Here is a 20,218-nt window from a genome sequence, read left to right as displayed (position 1 = left end):
TTTATTCTTTTTAAACTATTTCCCTGGCCTAGCAATACATATTAAGTGCCCTTATGGAACTCACGGTCTGATGGGTTAGTCACACCTTTCTCTTTTTTTCTTTTTAAAAAATGATTTTTTCTTGCAGTTTTAATTGTTGGCCTACATATTACTTCTTGTTTGAGGGTGACATAAGACCTGCCTTCTCTTACATTGAATTAATATTCACTCTATGGATTCCCAGGTCTGAGCATCTGGTTTCATTTCTACTTAGGTTTTTTTTTTTTTCATTTCTACCGGTTTTTTTTTTTTCTTGGTGCTGAGTCAGCATTTTCTCACCGACCCAGGACTCTCTGTTCTTTCTGGAAGAAGGAGCTGACTGGCAGAACAATGCTGAGCTGTGGCCAAAGAAAGCTTCAGAGAAGCACCTGGATCCTCCCAGCCAGGGCCAAAGTGCTGTTTTTCTATGCCGGGTCTCCTACGTTTCAGTTCTTAAATCACTAATGAGTGATAGAGACATTTTCAAGAAAATGTTGAAGATATATGTGAGGTGACTAGGGTTGAAATAGTAGGGTGACATACGTGATAGAATTGAGAAACACAGAGAGCTAAGCAGTGAGAGTCTTAAGTTGAAATTTTTATTTATATACAATTAGAAGAATAAATTAGACATGCAGAAAGAGATTTTCAACCCAATTAGTTGATAATGTTGTCGATTACTTTTTTATCACAATCTGTGATAACATGCCTTTCATTGAACCAATTAGACATAGTGGTTGTTCAGCCAAGTTTTTGGTTCACCGTTGACTACAGTTAAAACAGGTGTGATGAATGCACAGTGGATGTTACAGCTGGACACAAGCAGGACTTAGTAAAAAGAATCTTGAAATCTTTAGTTGGTGTCTTTGGTTCCCATCACTGTACCAAAGCTGAAAGTGTTTCAAAGACAGCCTTCTTTTGATGTATTTTATTCTCTTGAGATTAAAATCAGAAGCTTCCTTTGGTTAATCACAAAAATTATCTTTTACCATAATTAGCCACTTGGGATTTTTCAGTGTTTTTTGGGTGCAGTAATTGAAATTACTGTGATTATGAATTTTGGATAGGCTCAGTACCTTACGTCAGGAATGCTTTTAGCTACGTTTTTCAGATTGATAAATTTGTTCTCCCTTTGATTCCAACACCTACCGTCTCCTCTGGAATATATCAAATCCCAGGGCTGACGCTGCCCATTGGTAATGCTGATTCTGTTACAAACAAGCCAATTCATGTATTGATTGGAAGTGGCATTTGTTAAAGAAATACACCTGAAATAAAAATGAAGACCTACTTCATAAAATGCTCCTTTTTTAGCCCCTGTGCACTGTGATGGGATTGAAGGTTGATGCTCCAGACTTCCCCATGAGTGAATGCCTGTGGGCTAGTCTTGAAGCTGTTTTCTTTGTGGTTTGCCTCCTGTCCACTGGGAAGCCCGTGCTCCTTTCACTTTCATTCTTTTCCAACTCCAGTGCTTTTGAACACAGAACCCCCATCCTCCCACCACCCAAACTCCACATTCCAGCCCCATGATTTCATGGTACCAGGCGTATCTCCCCTGCCATGCCGTCAGGCTGCCTGCTGACTCTTGCAGGGGAACAGACGGGAACATAAACTCACCACAGAAGAGCAAGCCACTCTCTGTATATTTTTAAGACCAGGAATCCAGTTCTCATTTAGAGCCTGTATTTTTTTAATAGCTCCTTGAAAATTGAACAAAACATTTCTTGTTGCTCTTATTTCTTGATAACATCATTCCCTCTGCCTGGATGTATAGAATCACAGAAACTAGAGAATGAAAAAGACGTATTAGATCATGTCTAGTTCATTCCCACTGGTCACAATTCTTTTTTCCCACAGTCTGTCCTCTAGTGCTTTCCTCTTCTAGTTTTCTCAAGAATTTGTTTCTCCATTTCTCCTGGGGAATAATTCCTTAGTTTGAACATGGAGGAATTTATGTGGAAATATTCATATTCTAGTCCTTATAATCCTTTACATGACCATAAACAGTTCCCTTTCATCCTAGGTCAAGCATTTCTGGACTTTTTTTTTTTTCCTCTCTTCCATTTATTAAGTTCAGAGCTTGTTTTTCTGCTTTGCTTTCTCTCTTCATCAATCAGGCCCTAAAGCCCATTAATCATTTTTTTTTAACCTCAGTGAAAGCTCCTTTGCTTATTCCCATATCAGGAACCCAGGGCTGGTTTAGGTCCTAAGGTCCTAGAGGAAGCCTCATTGATATGTACTTATTCTATGCTAACTTTTCTCTCTCCCTCTCTCTACCCCCTCCACCCCCAACTCCCTGCCTCAGTTCTCAATTACAAACTGTTTTTAGAATAGTGTCTCTAAATTGTGATTTGGGGAGTTAGTCATTTGAAAGCCTCTTGTGTGTGTACGTGTGTATGGTTTTAAGTGGTAAGATTGTATTTGTTCTCAGTTACTTAGAGGATATTTTTCATATTGTCAGAGCCACAAATCTTTTCGGTCTCCTGAGTGGTTGGATCAAATACAATTCTGGGTCATGGAATTATGATGTAGCATTCTATTTTATGGCTGTCATCTCAGGAGCAGAGAGGACAACAAGCAAATATGGGGAAAATAGACTGTATTTGTAGGATTTGAAATTCTTGGGGAAAGGGAAGGGCAAAGTAAGTAGCCTTGGCAGTCACGTACCTAAAGTAGATTAGCTCTTAGGAGATAATGTTAGATATAATGTTAGATATAAATATATAAAATATAATATTAGGTTAAGACTTTAAAATGTCATTCTTTTCTTAATTTTAGCTTTATTGATGTATACTTGACAAAGAAAGTTAGAAGATATTTAAAGTGTACATAGGCCATGATGATTTGATATACACTGTGAAAAGGTCCTCCTCCCACCTACTTAATTATTAACACAACCAACACTTCATGTGTTTATCTTTTTGTGTGTATCTATGAGCATTTGAGTTCTACTCTCAGCAATTTTCAATTATACAATACAATGTTATCAACTATAGTCATCATGTTTTACATTAAATCCTCATTGGTATGTGGTTTTCTAGATTGGAGGACCCAATATTATAAACATGTTGGTTTTCCCCAAAGCAATCTATGGACTCAGTATAATCCCAGTCACAAACCCCAAACAAGTTTTTTTTTTCCTCTTGCAACTTAAAAAGATGACTGTAAAACGGAATGAAAAGTGTAAAGGACCAAGGATGGGTTAGATACTCTTGAAGAAGAAGAAGGTAGAAAGACTTGCTCTACCAGGTCCCAGGACTTAATAAGAAGGCAGCTGCACTTGATACTGGTCCAGACATAGACAAATAGACCAGTGGACCAATGAGGCAATAAAAAGACCCAGACATGTAGAGATACTTGATTTATGCTGAAGTGGCATTCCAGAGCAGTGGGGAAAGACAGTCTTTTCAATAAACGGTTTTGGAGCAATTATGTAGCTATATAAGGGGGAAAAAGGGGAGAGAAAATAAAGTGGATGCCTACCTCACACCATATGCAAAAGAGGACACAGACAAATGTAAAAACTAAAACTTTAAAGCATGCACATACATATGCTTTATATTTATGTACATGTATACATGAACTCAGGGTATTGAAAGATGTCTTCGATGGCAAAATCTGTAGTCAAAAATTATATATTTGGTAAAATTAAGAACATCTCTTCATCAAAAGATAACATAAAGGCAAATAGCTACACAATGAGAGAACATATTGGCCACACACGTAATTGACAAAAATATTAGGATCCAGAATATACAAAAATTCTTAAATCAATAAAAAGACAATCCAATCTGAGAAAAGCAGGCAAAGTAACTTGAATAGGCTCTCCACAGTTGAAGAAATAAAAATAGCTAATAACCATAAGAGTTCTCAACTTCTCTAATAAGTAATCAAAGAGATGCAACTAAACCATAAGGCAGTTCTACCTTCTATAACCAGTTAACTAAAAATAAAACTACTGGCAAAGTGTTGGTGAGGATGTAAAACAACAAGAATTTGTGGTATAAATTGTGAATTGCTACATACTTAGGAATAATTTAGCACACTGTAGTACAATTAGAGACACGTATGCATACCTTATGACCCAGCAATTCTACTCCTAGCTATGTACAGTACAGAAACTTGGCATTTAATACACAAGAATACATGTAAAAGAATTTTTTTCTTTCTTTTTTTTTTTTTTTGCAAATTTTCAGACCTATAGAAAAGTAGCAGGATAGTACACTGAAGTTTTAATAGATGGTGGCCAGTCAAAACACGGTAGCTAGTGGAAGGAGTGTGCATGAGCTTTGAAGTCAGTGATACCTGGCTTGAAATTTCAATTCTACATACTAGTTGTGTGACCCAGGGCAATCTATTAAATCTGTGAGCCTCAGTTCTCTCATCTGCAAATGGAGGTAATCACATGCCTACCACACTGAGTTCTATGAGGATTAAATACATTAATATGTATAAAACACTGAGCATAAATGCCTACAACATTGTAGTTGTGCAATAAATTATGGCTGTTACTAGTAATATTTTTATTGTTGCTGTTAAAAATGATAATGATTCATTTAATTTTTTCAGAACCTTTTATTTAGAGCCCAGTTACTGATAGACATTCATTTTTGGCTTTTCACTATAGAATGCAAAATCATTCAAAGGAAAAGTAGCATTTTTCACCCTATATTAGGGACAGAAAATATTAAAAAAATTCTTTTTTGAACTCAAAGGCTTACAAATACAGAGGCGTATTTTTTCTTCCCATTTCCTATTACAACTTTAATCATAGAAAGTGTAAACCAGTGGGAAAACATGACCATGACAAAAATGATTTTATACTTTAAAAAATTATGCAGAATTTAAAATGTCTTTTAAAGAAATTAAAAAAAAACTAAGTATGATTTTTATCAAAAGTATAAGAAAACTGAAGCATGAAAAAGTTAAATAACTTTATCAAGAAGTAATATTAGAAATAGAGTATAGGTTTCCTAATTTTTAGCCCAAGATCCTGCACATTAAATTATAATATTAGCAATTATTTTTAAAGGAAACTGAATTAACAGTAGACTTTAGCCCTAATGCTATGGCCTTTATTTCCTTAACTACAGAATGAATGGAATTATGTGAGAAACCCTTGGGCCCCTTTAATCTCCAGTGAAATGTGATCCTACGTCTGAAGTCTTTGTAACTGACCACCAGAACCATAGTCATCTTTTCCTCTTGGGAACTTCTGTCTTTACCCCACTATTTATCTTTCCAAACTGGTCACGATCATATTGTCACATTGTACTGTAACTTAACATTTTTGTAAGCATATCCTCTGTCTCCAATTAGATTGCATTTTCTTGGAGATACAGACATTTTCTTATGTGCCTTTGTATTTGTAAGCTTTCAAGTGCAAAAAAAAATTTTTTAATATCATTTTCTGTCTCCTCATAGCACCTAACATAGTCCTTTGCATAGAGTAGGAACAATATAAATGCATAGGGATGAAGATTGTCAGATAGGAGTTCAAAAAAATAAGACAACAACCATAGCTATGGTAACACTGGCATAGGATTCATGGATTCTGCTTCAAAAGCATTATGTTTGTTTTCCTTTGTTCCAGAAAGATGCCACCAAGCGAATATTCTCTGGCATTCAGCCTACAGGAATTCCCCACCTTGGCAATTACCTGGGAGCTATTGAGAGCTGGGTGAGATTACAGGACGAGCATGGCTCTGTGCTGTACAGCATCGTTGACCTACACTCCATCACTGTCCCCCAAGACCCAGCCTTCCTCCGGCAGAGCATCTTGGACATGACTGCTGCTCTTCTTGCCTGCGGCATAAACCCAGAGAAGTGCATCCTTTTCCAACAATCTCAGGTCAGCTTCTCAGATTAGAACTGAGAAAACTTCCATTTTCAGATTATTTGAGGAATAATTTGAATAGTTTATATAGCTCCTGTTTGTGATTTTTAAAAAATCGTTCAAGGGTGATTTCATCAAATGTGAATGTTTCATTTTAATGTTTTCCCTGTATTCATATCACCGAGTATCATTATAATGCAATAGTATTTTTCAACTGTTCCTCCACTATATGTGGTAAATTTATAATGATTCATATACCAAAAAGTTGTATCTCATTAGTACTTCTAATCCTGGAATTGTTTTTCTCTGCTGGGTTGCATTCAAACTGATGAATTCATGCTGTTGACTAGTCTCCTGGTGATCAGGGATAGAATTTAACGACCTATGGTTTTGTGTAACTTCAATGTTACTTTGTTGGGTATTGCTTTTGGAAGGTCTACTGGATAATTCCCATTATTCATTCTTTGTATAATAGCTTTTGAGAAGATTTGAAAGAACTAGCTAGGAAATTGGAAGACAATGTCCAGTGTCTTGAGTCCAAGCCAAGAAAGTCTTCAGAACAAAGCCAGAATATTTGACTCATATCTTTACTATGGATGAATCAGTTTACTCTTGGACAGGCAGAGAGCCTGGACCAGAGACAGGGCACTTAAGAGACTCCCTAGGAAAGAAGATGAAAATTTTAACTGGATTGTGCCCTCATTACATGTCTACTTTAACCCTGTGACTAAGTCCCAGCCACGGAATGATATGCAGTACATGTTCTGGCACATGTTAACGTGTATAGATGTGTGGTACATGTTATACATGTATATAACTCCTTCCTTGATCATAAACTTCTGACAATCATTATTTTATGTATATCTAATTACCCATAGAACTTAATGTAATTCACACAGAACAACTATATTTTTAAAATATGTCATAAATGAAAAGACTGTCTTCAAAACATAAATGCATTTATCAACTTAAAGTTGTTGCCAGCTTAGAGATGATTTGATAAAATAATAGAATCTAATCATTAAAATGACCATAAAGGCAATTTATCTCAATTTCCTTCCTTTCAGTTGGTCAGGAAGTCTTTCCCTGCATATGACTTTTTTTTTTAATACATATGACTTTTCAAATTCAATCTTGGACAGATCTAATTGTTATAAAGTACTTGCTTATACTGAGCAAACACCTGCCTCGCTATAACTTCAATCCACTCATTTGACTTCTCTCTAAAATTCATAGTAAGCCAACTCTGTCTTCTACATGACCGCTCTTCAAATACTTGGAGACATTTATTGTGCACCAGCCCTACCCTTCAGGTCCTTATCTCATAGGCCCTACTGTCTTCAAACTAGTCCCTAGATTTCTCACCCTCTTGGTTTTCCTACCTCAGAAGCACTCCTACCTTCTCTCTGAAAGGAATGTGTGCCTCATATTTCATGAAACAATGTGTATTCAAACTCTTCACATCCATCCCTGATATTATAATGCTGGTCATCGTTAGAGCCAGTTTTTGAGTCACCTAATGCATTTTCCAAAGCCTACCATCTTCACTCCATCTTACTGTTTTTGATATAAGCTCTCTTTTGATCTTTATGTGATACTTTTTAAAATTGTATTCTCAGTACCTATTTCCATACTTCTTAATATGTGAAAATGTCTAATCTCCACAAAGTAACCACTTGTCAGATTGCTTTTTTAAGAGACCTTTAAAATTCAAGGCTTATTCACAACCATATCCAATACTTACACTTTGAGCTATACCCCTAGAATGATCACCATGTTATAAAAATTTTCTCCATTGTAAAGGATTTTTGGCAGTAACCTCCATAAACAACTAAAATTTGCAAAAATTGAGGTATCTTCTTCCACATGGTACGTTGTTGTTCAAAATAACAATTGAAAGAGGAACCCACAGTATGGGAGCCTTTGTAAGAAATCTCTTATAAATGAGCGATAATGAAATTTACCTTCCTTTTGGTTTTTCTGTGTTACATAATGAGCTCACTGGTTCCCAAAGTGGTTGTGGATCTAGATCAGAGAGTGGAGGCAACTGGGGTTGCCTGTTTCCTCAGTGGCCTCTAAACTACCAATCCCCCTCCTTCCATCCCTGACTTAAACTCCCTTAGGGCAATTTCAATCCTTTGCTGGTAAAATTTGAGGAAAGTACTCATCAGCCCACATTGCACAATTTGTCCCACAAAGACAGTATGAAGGACTTCCTCAGGGGTCCTTCTGTCCTCAAGACATGCTTGGCTGAGGCCATTTCCTTCTTTAACTCGGGCCACCAGCCTTATTACAACTCAGTAGATGAGCTAGATATTTTATCAGGTTTTCTTTCCTTTTAAAATATTTAATAAAGAAACTTAAATATACACAGAAGAGTTAGAGTGAGGAGTATACTGTATCTCCACTGTCTCATCAATTTTTGTTGTTGTTGCTGAAGTATTTGAAAGCAGATACCACACATCATGACATTTTATGCCCAAAATATTTCAGCATGCCTCTCTATAAACTAAGGAAGTTTTCTTACATAACCACAATACTGTCATCACACCTAACAAAGTTAATGATAATTCCATATTATCATGTTATTTATATATTAGTTATATGATAACATGGAATTATAATAATATTGTTATCTTATCATGGTCAAATTGTGCTGATTCTCCCAAAATATCTTTGATATTGGCTTGTTTGAATGATGGTGATCTAACCAAGTTCTACATATCACAGTTGATTATGGAGCTTAAGTCTCTTTTTTTACCATACCTTTTGATTTGTTGATCAAATTTTGTTTCCTGTAAAGTTAATCCTTCTGCACTTAAAAAAAAATTAAAACTTTGGTTTCTCTGCTCCCACTCTTTTCATGCTTTTGATGTGTTAATTGGGTTTTCTTTTATTTGCTATAAAATTAGCTCTTTTGAACATAAAAATAAACCTTAAGATTTTGTTGCTTTCTCTTTGCACTCATCTGTGTCAGCTGATGTTTAATGGCCATAACCTGCTATCCCACATAATTGCTCATCATCATTTGTAATAGTTTGAATAGAAACTATGTTTGCGTAGCACCTATGGAGAGCCTGGGAAGAAGTGCCTGGACATCAGAATGGCCATAAAGCCTCAAGCCGTTCATGGAGGCTGGCAGGAAGTTCTTCTCTGTGCTTATCTTGAAACTGTGAAGGCATGTATTGGCTTTTGCTTGTTAGAATCATTTTCAAGTAGAAGTATAATTAAATAAGCTAATTGTCTCCCTGAAACAATTATTATTTTGAACACCTGGCCCCATATTTGCAGTGTTCTAGTAGGCAAAAGAATCATCATGGTGTTGGTATTTTATGTCTTGCAATACAAAAATCAATTAATAACTGCTTTATCAACCTATGGAGTCTCCAGGAGACGGGGATTGAAAAGAAAATATAACATCTCTAAATGTGCAATGTATCAGCCTTTTCATATATGTGACCTCTCTTTTAATCTTCAAAATGACGTATGAGTTAAGCATTACTGTTTCTTCAAGATGAATAAATTAAGGTATGAAAAGATTAAGTAAATTAGAAAATATACTTAAAACCATCTCTGAGAGGTGCATGGTACTCAGTAGAGACTAAACAAATATATCTTTTTTTTAAATTGAAGTATAGTCAGTTACAGTGTGTCAATTTCTGGTATACAGCATAATGTCCCAGTCATCCATATATATTCATTTTCATATTCTTTTTCATTAAAGATTATTATAAGATGTTGAATATAGTTCCCTGTGCTATACAGAAGAAATTTGTTTTTTATCTATTTTTATAACGAATACTGAGATCATGCAGCTTTCAGGGGGCAAATCTAGGACTCTCTTTTTCTTCCTAAGGCACCACTTTTGGAAGGTATATAGACAGTTTCTGACTTACAATGGTTTGACCTACAATTTTGATCTTTTTTCCAAGCTGGCAATATGCAGTATGGTACTCTCTTGTGATGCCTTTCACCTTCAGTATAGTATTCAATAAATTACACGAGATATTTAACACTTTATTATAATAAAGGCTTTGTGTTAGATGATTTTGCCCACCTGTAGGCTAATGGAAGTGTTCTGAGCACGTTTAAGGTAGGCTAGACTAAGCTATGTTGTTTGGTAGATTGGTATGTTAAATGCATTTTCGACTTAGAAAATTTTCAACTTAACGATGAGTATATCAGGATGCCCCATCATAAGTTGAAGAAGCTCTGTACTCACAGGGCAAGAACCTTTTTCTGTCTCCCACCATGCCTTTGACTCTGGAGCTGATGGCAGACGGGCAGTGCAGAGCCAGAGCTGACCTCAGGGTCCTGGACGATTAAATTACCCTTTCACCCTGACCTGAGTCTCACAGATAGACAGTCTCTTCCCTACATTGTAGCCCTGGTCATCTTTCTACTTGAAACAGATCAGCACCTCTCTCCTACCCTCAGGGTAAAAATCTAAGCTGAGTTTCTGGAAAGCCCTTCAAGCATGAGGCCCTTGAGAACATGAGGTCAGTGTTTCTTCCACTCCACTACTGTTTATCACAGGTTATTTTGTGTTCAAACAATCTGATTCACTTTTACCAACAATTCTTCAAAGCAGAAGTTGAAGTATTTTCTTCTGGTTTTATTTTGAGAAAATTTGATAAAGCAATTCTTATAAAACATAACCTTAGTGATTGGTTGTGCAATTTTAACAAGGTTTTTTGTTAGTTCCTTAATATTGGGAATTTTGTAGTGCATTTAGTCATTTAGTTGATCATTAAATATGACTGGAATTTAGAAAACAATTATAGTTAAAGTGTTGGGAGTCAATGCCAGTTAAAATGAGTCATGCTTGCATCTCCCCATACACAATTTTTCACAAGTAAAATTAAGAATTTTTAAGAATTGTGCTGTACACCAGAAATTGACACAAGATTGTAAACTGGCTATACCTCAATAAAAAAGGGGTGGGGAATGGAGAAAAAAAGGATTTTTGAAATTGTGAAATAGAGGAAAAAAAATTTTTTTAGTATTATATAAGTACTCTTTTCATGTCTGTCCATTGTGTCAAGCACAGTAGTTAGAGATAAATATAAAGCCTCGTTCCCCAAGTGCCATTGTTGTACATTGGAGTAAGTTCTAGTAATCATCTGAAATAGGGAAAGAATTTAGCTAGCTATGTTATAATGCTGATTTTTACCAATAATTTTTGTCTCTAGTCCTTTGCATTCTTTCTCAGCAGTCTGACTGGAACAATTTAGCCTTATTGAAGATTTTTCTCATTATTTTCTTTTTCTTTCTTTCCCACTGGCCTCTAGTCATGGGTCTTCCCTAAAATATGTTTGCCATATGTGGGAAATTTTACAGAGCCTCTCCTCTGAAAGGTGTGTGTGTGTGTGTGTGTGCGTGGAATAGAGAGAGAGGGGCTCTGCCTGTGTGTGTGTGTGTCTGGCAGAGGTTTCCATCCCGATGCCAAAGTCAATGGTCTTTTATTTCTAGCAGGCCTGAGTGCAGATCCAATCTGATTCCCACAGCTGTCTCTGAGGTGCATGTCTCCACATCTTTAGTTGTTACTTTGCTTGCGATTGAATCACCCTGCAGATGGAAGATAAAAGCTGGAGTTCATAGCTTTAGGCACTGGCTTCCTGCCAAGGCTGGGCAAAAAGGACAGTTTTGACCATCAGACATCACATTACAGAGGGGCTAAAACAGTCCAGGGAAGAGTCGAGGGAGACGAATGGAATCTCCAGCTTCGGAATGTGGCCTTATTCTCTAGTTAGAGTTAGATTTTGTTTCCCAGGAAACTAAAATCAATAATAATAATAATAAAGGAAAGAGGGCTTTGGGAGGAACCAATTTCTGATCGAAGGCCAAAGGAACTGACTACATGAATCTTGGCTCAAACAAAACAAAAGTTGTCCCATATCTTAGAGGTATATAAAACCAAAGCCTAAACTAGGACAGAGAATCTCTCGTGTTTTCACTTATCCTAGTCATTTTGGAAGCATATTTGAGTACATACTTATATTTGTCAAATTCTCAAAGTTGTCAGGCTACCGACAGCAGGTATACATTCGACTCATAACAGAAAGGGAGCAACAAACTTTTGTATAGGTTAATGGTCTTGAGGAATCTATTTGTAAAATAGGCATCATCTCCAAAGTTTCCAGGGAGAGACAAAGGACTTAAATGGCCCATGACATAACTAATAAAGAGAAGTTAGGAATGTTACTATATACCCAAATTCCTCATGCAATTCCCTGCTCTAAAGAGTTTCCACCAGCACCATTTCCTTGCCTAGATCTATATCCGTGTGTGATTTGATGAGAAGTTGTAGTATGTGTGCTGTTTCCATCCCGGACCACAGGGTTAGGTCCCATCTCAATTATATCTCCAAGAAGAGTTCTTTTTTACTATCAGGGCAATAGTGGAAAGAGTATGGGCTTTGAAGCCAGATATAGTTTGCTTGCATTTTGTTGTTGTTGTTGTTGTTAATGGAGGCACTGGGGACTGAACCCAGGACCTCGGGCATTCTAAGCAGGCACTCTCCCACTGAGGTATACCCCCAAACCCAAAGCCAGATATAGTTTGAATCTCACTGTGATCTCTTCTTGTGGTGACACACTGGGCAAGTTACTAAAGCTCTCTGAACCCCTTTTTATTGTCTATAATAGGGATATTTAAATAATATGATGTATAATACCTGGCAGATGTTAACTTTCTCTCTCACCCTGCCCCACCACACACATCCTGCCCCCACCCCAGGCTCCTTGACTTGTTTAAAGGTGGGGTGGATTTGGAATTTGGAGAACAAATTAATGACAGTGTCCCTTTTTATACTCAATAATAAAATATTTTCAGAAGAGTTTGTTATCAAAGGTTTGGGAGGACTTTTAAAGAAATATTTCAAACATTCAGAAAAGTATGAAGACGAATGGCTGCTTTTTGAAATGCTAACCTTTTGGCATACTTGCTTCGTGTCGCTTTTGTTTTTTAAGAAATAAAGCATTATAAGTATAGTTGAAACTTTGTGTTAGCTGTCTCTAATTCCATTCCGCTTTCTGCCTCCCCAGAGGTAACCGCCGTACTGAATATAATATTGATCATTCCCATGTGTGTTTATATTTTCATTGCATACAATTTGGCCATAACAATCCATGCTATTTATTTTGTTTGTTTTAAAACTTCATATAAATAACATCATGATGCACATATCTTTCTACATCTGTATTTTTGTATGTAACATTAATTACATGGTTGAAATTTATTCATTTTGACTGCTCTACAATGTTCCATTGTCTGGCTCTATCACAATATATTTAGCCATTTTCTTGGCATAGGATGTTTAGATTTTTCCAACTTTTTATTACTGCAAGTAATACTACCCTGGGCATACCTATATATGCTTTTTGTGCACGTGTGAAAGGCTTTTCTAGGTATACGTACCTAAGAGTGGAATCCTGAGCACATATGACATATGTATCATCGTTAGTGGATATTGCCAGATTGCTCTCCAGATTGGTATTCCAATTCACAGTCACACCAAAAGAAGAGTTCCTTTTGGTCTATGGCAATATTTGGCATTTTATTTTTGCCGTTGTAAAGGATGGAATATGCTACCTCATGTTGTTCCAATTTGCAATTCCCTGATTACTGGTAAGGTTAAGCATTTTTTTAATGTTTTAAGCCTTTTGTTTTCTTCTGTGAATTATTTGTTCATCCCTTTTGCCCATATGAAAAATTTGTTTGTATTTTCTTATTGATTGAAGAAGTTCTTTACATATCCTGAACACTAATCCTTTGTCTGTTATACATTACCTTTTTTCAGTCGGTGGCTTGTCTTTTAAAATTTTTAAACACTGTCTTTTGTTGCACAGAAGTTTTCACTTTAATGAAGCCAACGCAATCTTTGCCTATATGATTTTGTGCTTCTGGGTGTGTTTTTAAGAAATTGTTCTCTGGCTGAATGTGATAAAGCTATTCTGCATGATTATCTCCTAAATGGTTCAAAGTTTTGCTTTTCACATTTTTTTAAATTGAAGTATAGTCAGTTACAGTATGTCAGTTTCTGGTGTACAGCACAATATCCCAGTCATGCATATGTATATATATATATTTGTTTTCATATTCTTTTTCATTAAAGGTTATTACAAGGTATTGAATATAGTTCCCTGTGCTTTACAGAAGAAATTTGTTTTTTAAATCTATTTTTATATATAGTAGCTAACATTTGCTAATCTCAAACTCCCAAATTTATCCCTCCCCAGCCCCATTCCCCCAGTAACCATAAGATTGTTAACTATGTCTGAGTCTATTTCTGTTTTGTAGATGAGTTCATTAGTATCCTCTTTTTTCTTTTTCTTTTTTTTTTTTTTAATTCCACATATGAGTAATATCATATGGTATTTTTCTTTATCTTTCTGGCTTACTTCACTTAGTATGACAGTCTCCAGGTCCACCCATGTTGCTGCCAATGGCATTATTTTATTCTTTTTTATAGTTAAGTAGTATTCCATTGTATAAATATACCACAACTTCTTTATCCACTCATCTGTCAATGGACATTAAAATTGCTTCCATGTCTTGTCTATTGTATATATTGCTGCTATGAACATTGGGGTGCATGTATCTTTTTGAATTAGAGTTCCCTCTGGATATATGCCCAGGAGTGGGGTTGCTAGGTCATATGGTAAGTCTATTTTTGGTTTTTTGAGGAATTGCCATACTATTTTCCATAATGGCTGCACCAAACTACATTCCCACCAGCCGTGAGGAGGATTCCCTTTTCTCCATACCCTCTCCAACATTTATTGTTTATAGACTTTTGAATCATGGCCATTCTGACTGGTGTGAGGTGATACCTCATTGTAGTTTTGATTTACATTTCACTGATAATTAGTGATATTGAGCATTTTTTCACGTGCTTGTTGGCCAGTTGTAATGTCTTCATTGGAGAATTGTTTGTTTAGGTCTTCTGCCCATTTTTGGATTGGGTTTTTTTTTCTTATTAAGTTGTATGAACTGTATGTATCTTCTGGAAATTAAGCCCTTGTCAATCTCATCTTTTGCAAACATTTTCTTCCATTTCATAAGTTGTTATTTTGTTTTACTTATGGTTTCCTTTGCTGTGCAAAAGCTTATACGTTTAATTAGGTTCCATCTGTTTATTTTTGCTTTTATTTCTATTGCTTGGGTAGACTGCCCTAGGAGAACATTGCTAATATTTATGTCAGAGAATGTTTTACCTATGTTTTCTTCTAGGAGGTTTATTGTGTCTTATCTTCTGTTTAAGTCTTTAAGCCATTTTGAGTTTACTTTTATGTATGGTGTGAGGGAATTGATTTACATGCAACTGTCTAATTTCCTAACACCCACTTGCTGAAGAGGCTATCTTCCCCATTGTATATTCTTGCCTCCTTTGTCAAAGAGTAATTGACTGTAGATATGTGGGTTTATTTCTGGTCTCTCTATTCTGTTCCATTGATCTTTATGTCTGATTTTATGCTAATACCATACTGTTTTGACTACTGTAGCTCTGAAGTCTTGTCTGAAGTCTGGAAGGGTTATTCCTCCAGCTTCATTCTTTTTCTTCAGTATTGCTTTGGCAATTCTGGATCTTTTGAGATTCTATATAAATTTTAGGTTTTTTGTTCTAGTTCTGTGAAAAATATCATGGGTAATTTGATAGGGATTGCATTAAATCTGTACATTGCCTTGGGCATTATGGCCATTTTAGCAATATTGAGTCTCCCAATCCAAGAGCATGGGATATTTTTCCATTTCTTTAAGTCATCTTTAATTTCCTTAATCAGTGTTTTGTAGTTCTCCATTTATAAGTCTTTTATCTCCTTGGTCAGATTTATTCCAAAGTATTTTATTGTTTTGGATGTGATCTTAAAAGGGATTGTTTCTTTACTTTCCTTTCCTGCTATTTCATTGTTAGTTTAAAGAAATGCAACTGATTTCTGTATGTTAATCTTGTATCCTGCTACCTTGCCAAATTCTTTTATCAGCTCTAGTAGTTTCTGTGTGAATTTGTAGGGTTTTCTGTATACAATATTATGTCATCCATATATAGTGACAGTTTTACCTCTTCTCTTCCAATTTGGATCCCTTTTGTTTCTTTTTCTTGCCTGATTGCTGTGGCAAGGACTTCCAAAACTATGTTGAATAGAAGTGGTGAGAGTGGGCATCCTTGTTTCAGATTTTAGTGGGAATACTTTCAGTTTTTCACCATTGAGTATTACGCTGGCTGTGGTTTGTCATAAATAGTTTTTATTAAGTTGAGATATGTTCCCTCTATACCCACTTTGGTAAGAGTTTTTATCATAAATGGGTGTTGAATTTTATCAAATACTTTTTTCTGCATCTATTGAGATGATCATGTGATTTTTGTCTTTTCTTTTGTGGATGTGGTGTATCACACTGATTGCTTTGCATATGTTGAACAGTCCTTGTGTCACTGGGATGAATCCAACTTGATTATGGTGTATGATCTTTTTTATATGCTGTTGGATTCTGTTTGCTAATATTTTGTTGAGGATTTTTGCATCTATGTTCATCAATGATATTGGCCTGTAATTTTCCTTTTTGGTAGTGTCTTTGTCTGGTTTTGGTATCAGGGTGATGATGGTTTCATAAAATGAGTTTGGGAGTACTCCCTCCTTTTCAATCTTTTGGAAGAGTTTGAGAAGGATCCGTATGAGATCTTCTTTGTGTGTTTGGTAGAATTCCCCAGTGAAGCCATCTGGTCCTGGACTTTTGTTTGTAGGGAGATTTTTTATCACTTATTCTATTTCATTTCTAGTAATATGTCTGTTCAAGTGGTCTGCTTCTTCTTGATTCAGTCTTGGTGGACTGTATGTTTCCAGAAACTTGTCCATTTCTTCTGGATTGTCCAATTTGTTTCCATATAGTTGTTCATAGTATTCTCATATGGTTTTTTTTTTTGTATTTCTGTGGTATTGGTTGTAATTTCTCCATTTTCCTTTCTTATTTTGTTTGGTTCTCTCTCTCTTCTTGGTGAGCCTGGCCAGAGGTCTGTCAATGTTGTTTACTCTTTCAGAAAACCAACTCTTGGTTTGATTGTTTATTTTCTATTTTTTTATCTCTCTTTTATTTATTTCCTCTCTGATACTTTTCACATTTATTCTTAGTTATCTACAAATAGATCTTACCATCTTACACATTTTGACAGATATTTATGTTATTAAAAAAGCATTTCTTATTATCAACACAGATCATTTCAGGAATGTCTTTAAGTTTGGGAAGATGTCTAGCACATAATAATGGATAAGTGTTTTCCAAAATGCTAATTTTTGATTGATAACTGACATTTTATCATTAGCAACACGTTCTGTGAGTTGTTTTCCTTGAATTCCCTTGAATTCTGTTTTCCCTTAATGAGTTTTGCTAGAGACTACACTCTTAATCTTTCCGGAGCACAAATTTGGTTTCATATCTTTGTTTTCTATTTCATTACTTTCATTGTTTCCTCTCTTGCTTCTATTTTCTTTGAAATTACTTTGTTGTTATTTTTCTAACTTCTTGAGTGGACCTCATTAATTTTCAACCATTCTTCTTTTCTAATATAAATATAATATATTTATTTCCTTCTAAGTACTGATTTATCAGCATCCACAAAGTTGTGATTTAGTATACTCACTATAGCTTATTTGTAAATGATTTCTGCTCCACTATTATTTTTTATTTGATCTGTGATTTATTTAGAAATATGTGTTTTATTTTCCAAATACATGATTCTTTTTTAAAAACCTTTTTACCCACTCAAATGACTAAAATTAAAAATACTGATAATGCTAAGTTTTGGTAAGAATGTGAAGCAATGTAAACTCACACATTGCTAGTAAGAATATGAAATGGCAATTAAACAACTTCCCTTCTTCTTCTTCCCACTGCTCCCTCACCTTCTTCAGACCCTGGAAACCACTGTTTTACTTTCTATCTCTATGAACCAGACTATTCTAGATAATTCATGTAAGTAAAATTATACAGTATTTGTCTTTTTGTGACTGGCTCATTTCACTTATCATACTGTCCTCAAGGTTCATTTGTGCTGTAGCATATGTCAGAATTGCCTTCCTTTGTAAGGCTGAATAATATTGCATAGTGTGCTTATATCACATTTTGTTTATCCATTTATGTGTCAGTGAACATTTGGGTTGCTTCCAACTTTTGGCTTTTGTGAATAATGCTGTCATGAATATGGGTATACAAATACCTATTCAAGAGCCTGCTTTGAATTCTTTTGTATGTATACCCAGAAGTGATATTGCTAGACCACATGGTAATTTTATTTTTAACTTTTCAGGGAATCACCATACTGTTTTCCATAGCAGTTGGACAGTTTTATACTCCAACCAATACTGGACAAGGGTTCCAATTTCTCCATCCTCACCAACACTTGCTATTTTCTGGGGTTTTTGTGAGTTTTCTTGTTTTTATGGGGTGTTTTTTATAGCTGCCTTTCTACTGGATGTGAGGTGATATCTCATTTTGTAGTTTTAATTTGCATTTCCTTAATGATTAGTGATATTGAGCATCTTTTCATATGCTTTTTGACTGTTTATATATCTTCCTTAGGAAAAAAACTATTCAAGTCCTTTGCCCATTTTTTAATCAGGCTGTTTTTGTTGTTGTTGTTGAGTTGTAGGGGTTCTTTATTTTCTCCCATTTCATAAGTTACCTTTTCACTTTGTCAATTGTGTCCTTTAATGAACAAAAGTTTTTTAATTTAATGTAGTTCCCCCAAACTTTCATTATTTTCTCAGACCTAAATTATAGGGGCTATCAGATATAACCACATGAATATTTAACATAAAAAATTACTGAAGAGATAGATTTTATTTAAAAAATAACAAACTCTTTGCCATCATGTCCTCTAAGGGATAGACATCTTACTCTTCCTCAAGATAGGAATTTGGCCATTGTTATCATTTCTTATTATTCATGTTCATTTCCTGTAAGAACAATGATCATCTAACTTTTCCTGCAAAAGTATGGATAGTAAATATTTTAGGGTTTCCAGGCCTCATGTGTTCTTTGTCACCACCACCATCACCACCTCTCTTCCTCCTCCTCTTTTTCTTTCTCCTTCTTCTCTTTTTTAATATCTGACTACCCTTTAAAAATGTGAAAACCATTCTTAACCCAAAGGCTGAATAAAAACAACCCACAGGTCAGATCTGGCCTGTGAGCAGCAATGTGCTAACCCCTGCGTATGAGGATTATATGTCCTCATCCATTGTCTTGTGACTGACATTGCATCCTATAGGAGCAGCATCTATTCCTACAGGTGCTGTTGGGCTTGTCCACGTAACTTCTTCAGCCGTTGGAAAGTGAGCGATCATGATACACACCATGCTCAAACAGAATCTTTAAATCCATTCCGTGTTTGTTTTCAGTTTCTTGCTCTTTTTCCTTCCTTCTAACTCCTTCATTTTGGGTCCTGGAATGAGAAAGTATATAAAACAGAGTTGTAGCCAGCATACAGCTACCAATATGTCATGTGAGTGAGAAAGAAAACATTGCTGTGAGCTACTTGTATTTAGGATTGTTACCCAGCATAGCCTAGAAAAAGCTGACTAATATAATGCTGAAGATAAATACATATGTGTACACAGACACACACATATACAGGACAAACAGTAGATTTTAGATGGAGGTGACTTTTAATTCAGGAACAGACTTATAGAGGCTAATTATTTAGCTCTGGAAGTATTAACAAAGAAAAAGTATAGAAACATCCAAATGTGTACAGACAGATACTCATTGGCAAACATAAATACTGACATGAGACAGACCAGTTGAAAAGAGTGAGTGAGAGTTTATCATTGATAACAGCTCTTTTCATTAAAATCAGATCCCCAAACAAGGATCCTGTTAAGGGGATTTGTGATGGGGATGACAAGAGCCTAATGAAAATAACTCAGCATGAAACTGCTAGTTTCCGAGAGGAAACGATAAATGGGAGTTTGTGAGTCTGGTAAGTTTTCCAAGTGTCCTAACCAAAACTGGTAGTACCTGATTTCTGGGAAAATAACATTTATACAGGAAATAATGAAATCTTAAGGGACACTTAAGACATTTTATCCAAGATTTACCAAATCAGCTAATTGCTTGAATGGCTTTGATAGATACATAGCAGCTGTATTTTTTGGAATCGCGCTATCCTATACTCTCCTTATTAATTAAATATTTTTGAGATAATTTCAAATGCAGTAAAATACAGAGAATAATGTAACATTCATGTCCCCAACACCAAGGATAAATATTGACGTTTTTGTCATACTTGCTTGACTTCCTGTATTAAACAAATAATTATAAATTTGAAAGGCCCCTTAATTCATTCCTTGCCTACTCCTTTCACTC

General features: G+C 35.5%; 1 protein-coding gene across 2 annotated transcripts in view; it reads left to right on the top strand.

Annotated features, from left to right (window-relative positions):
- WARS2 (tryptophanyl tRNA synthetase 2, mitochondrial) overlaps nt 1-20,218 on the top strand; it is an 87,349-nt gene that overhangs the window by 31,868 nt on the left and 35,263 nt on the right. For both annotated transcript variants that reach the window (XR_010382254.1, XM_010980537.3), the window contains exon 2: nt 5,612-5,869. Coding sequence is in view for 1 of the 2 variants with exons in the window: in XM_010980537.3 (XP_010978839.1) it covers nt 5,612-5,869 (258 nt within the window). In the remaining variant the exon portion in view is untranslated. The remainder of the gene's footprint in view (nt 1-5,611; nt 5,870-20,218) is intronic.

This window comes from Camelus dromedarius, chromosome 9, assembly GCF_036321535.1.
Source record: "Camelus dromedarius isolate mCamDro1 chromosome 9, mCamDro1.pat, whole genome shotgun sequence".
NCBI classification, from domain to species: Eukaryota; Metazoa; Chordata; class Mammalia; order Artiodactyla; family Camelidae; genus Camelus; species Camelus dromedarius.
The sequence above is the reverse complement of the archived record's forward strand: the minus strand, read 5'-3'. Positions and strand labels throughout refer to the sequence as shown.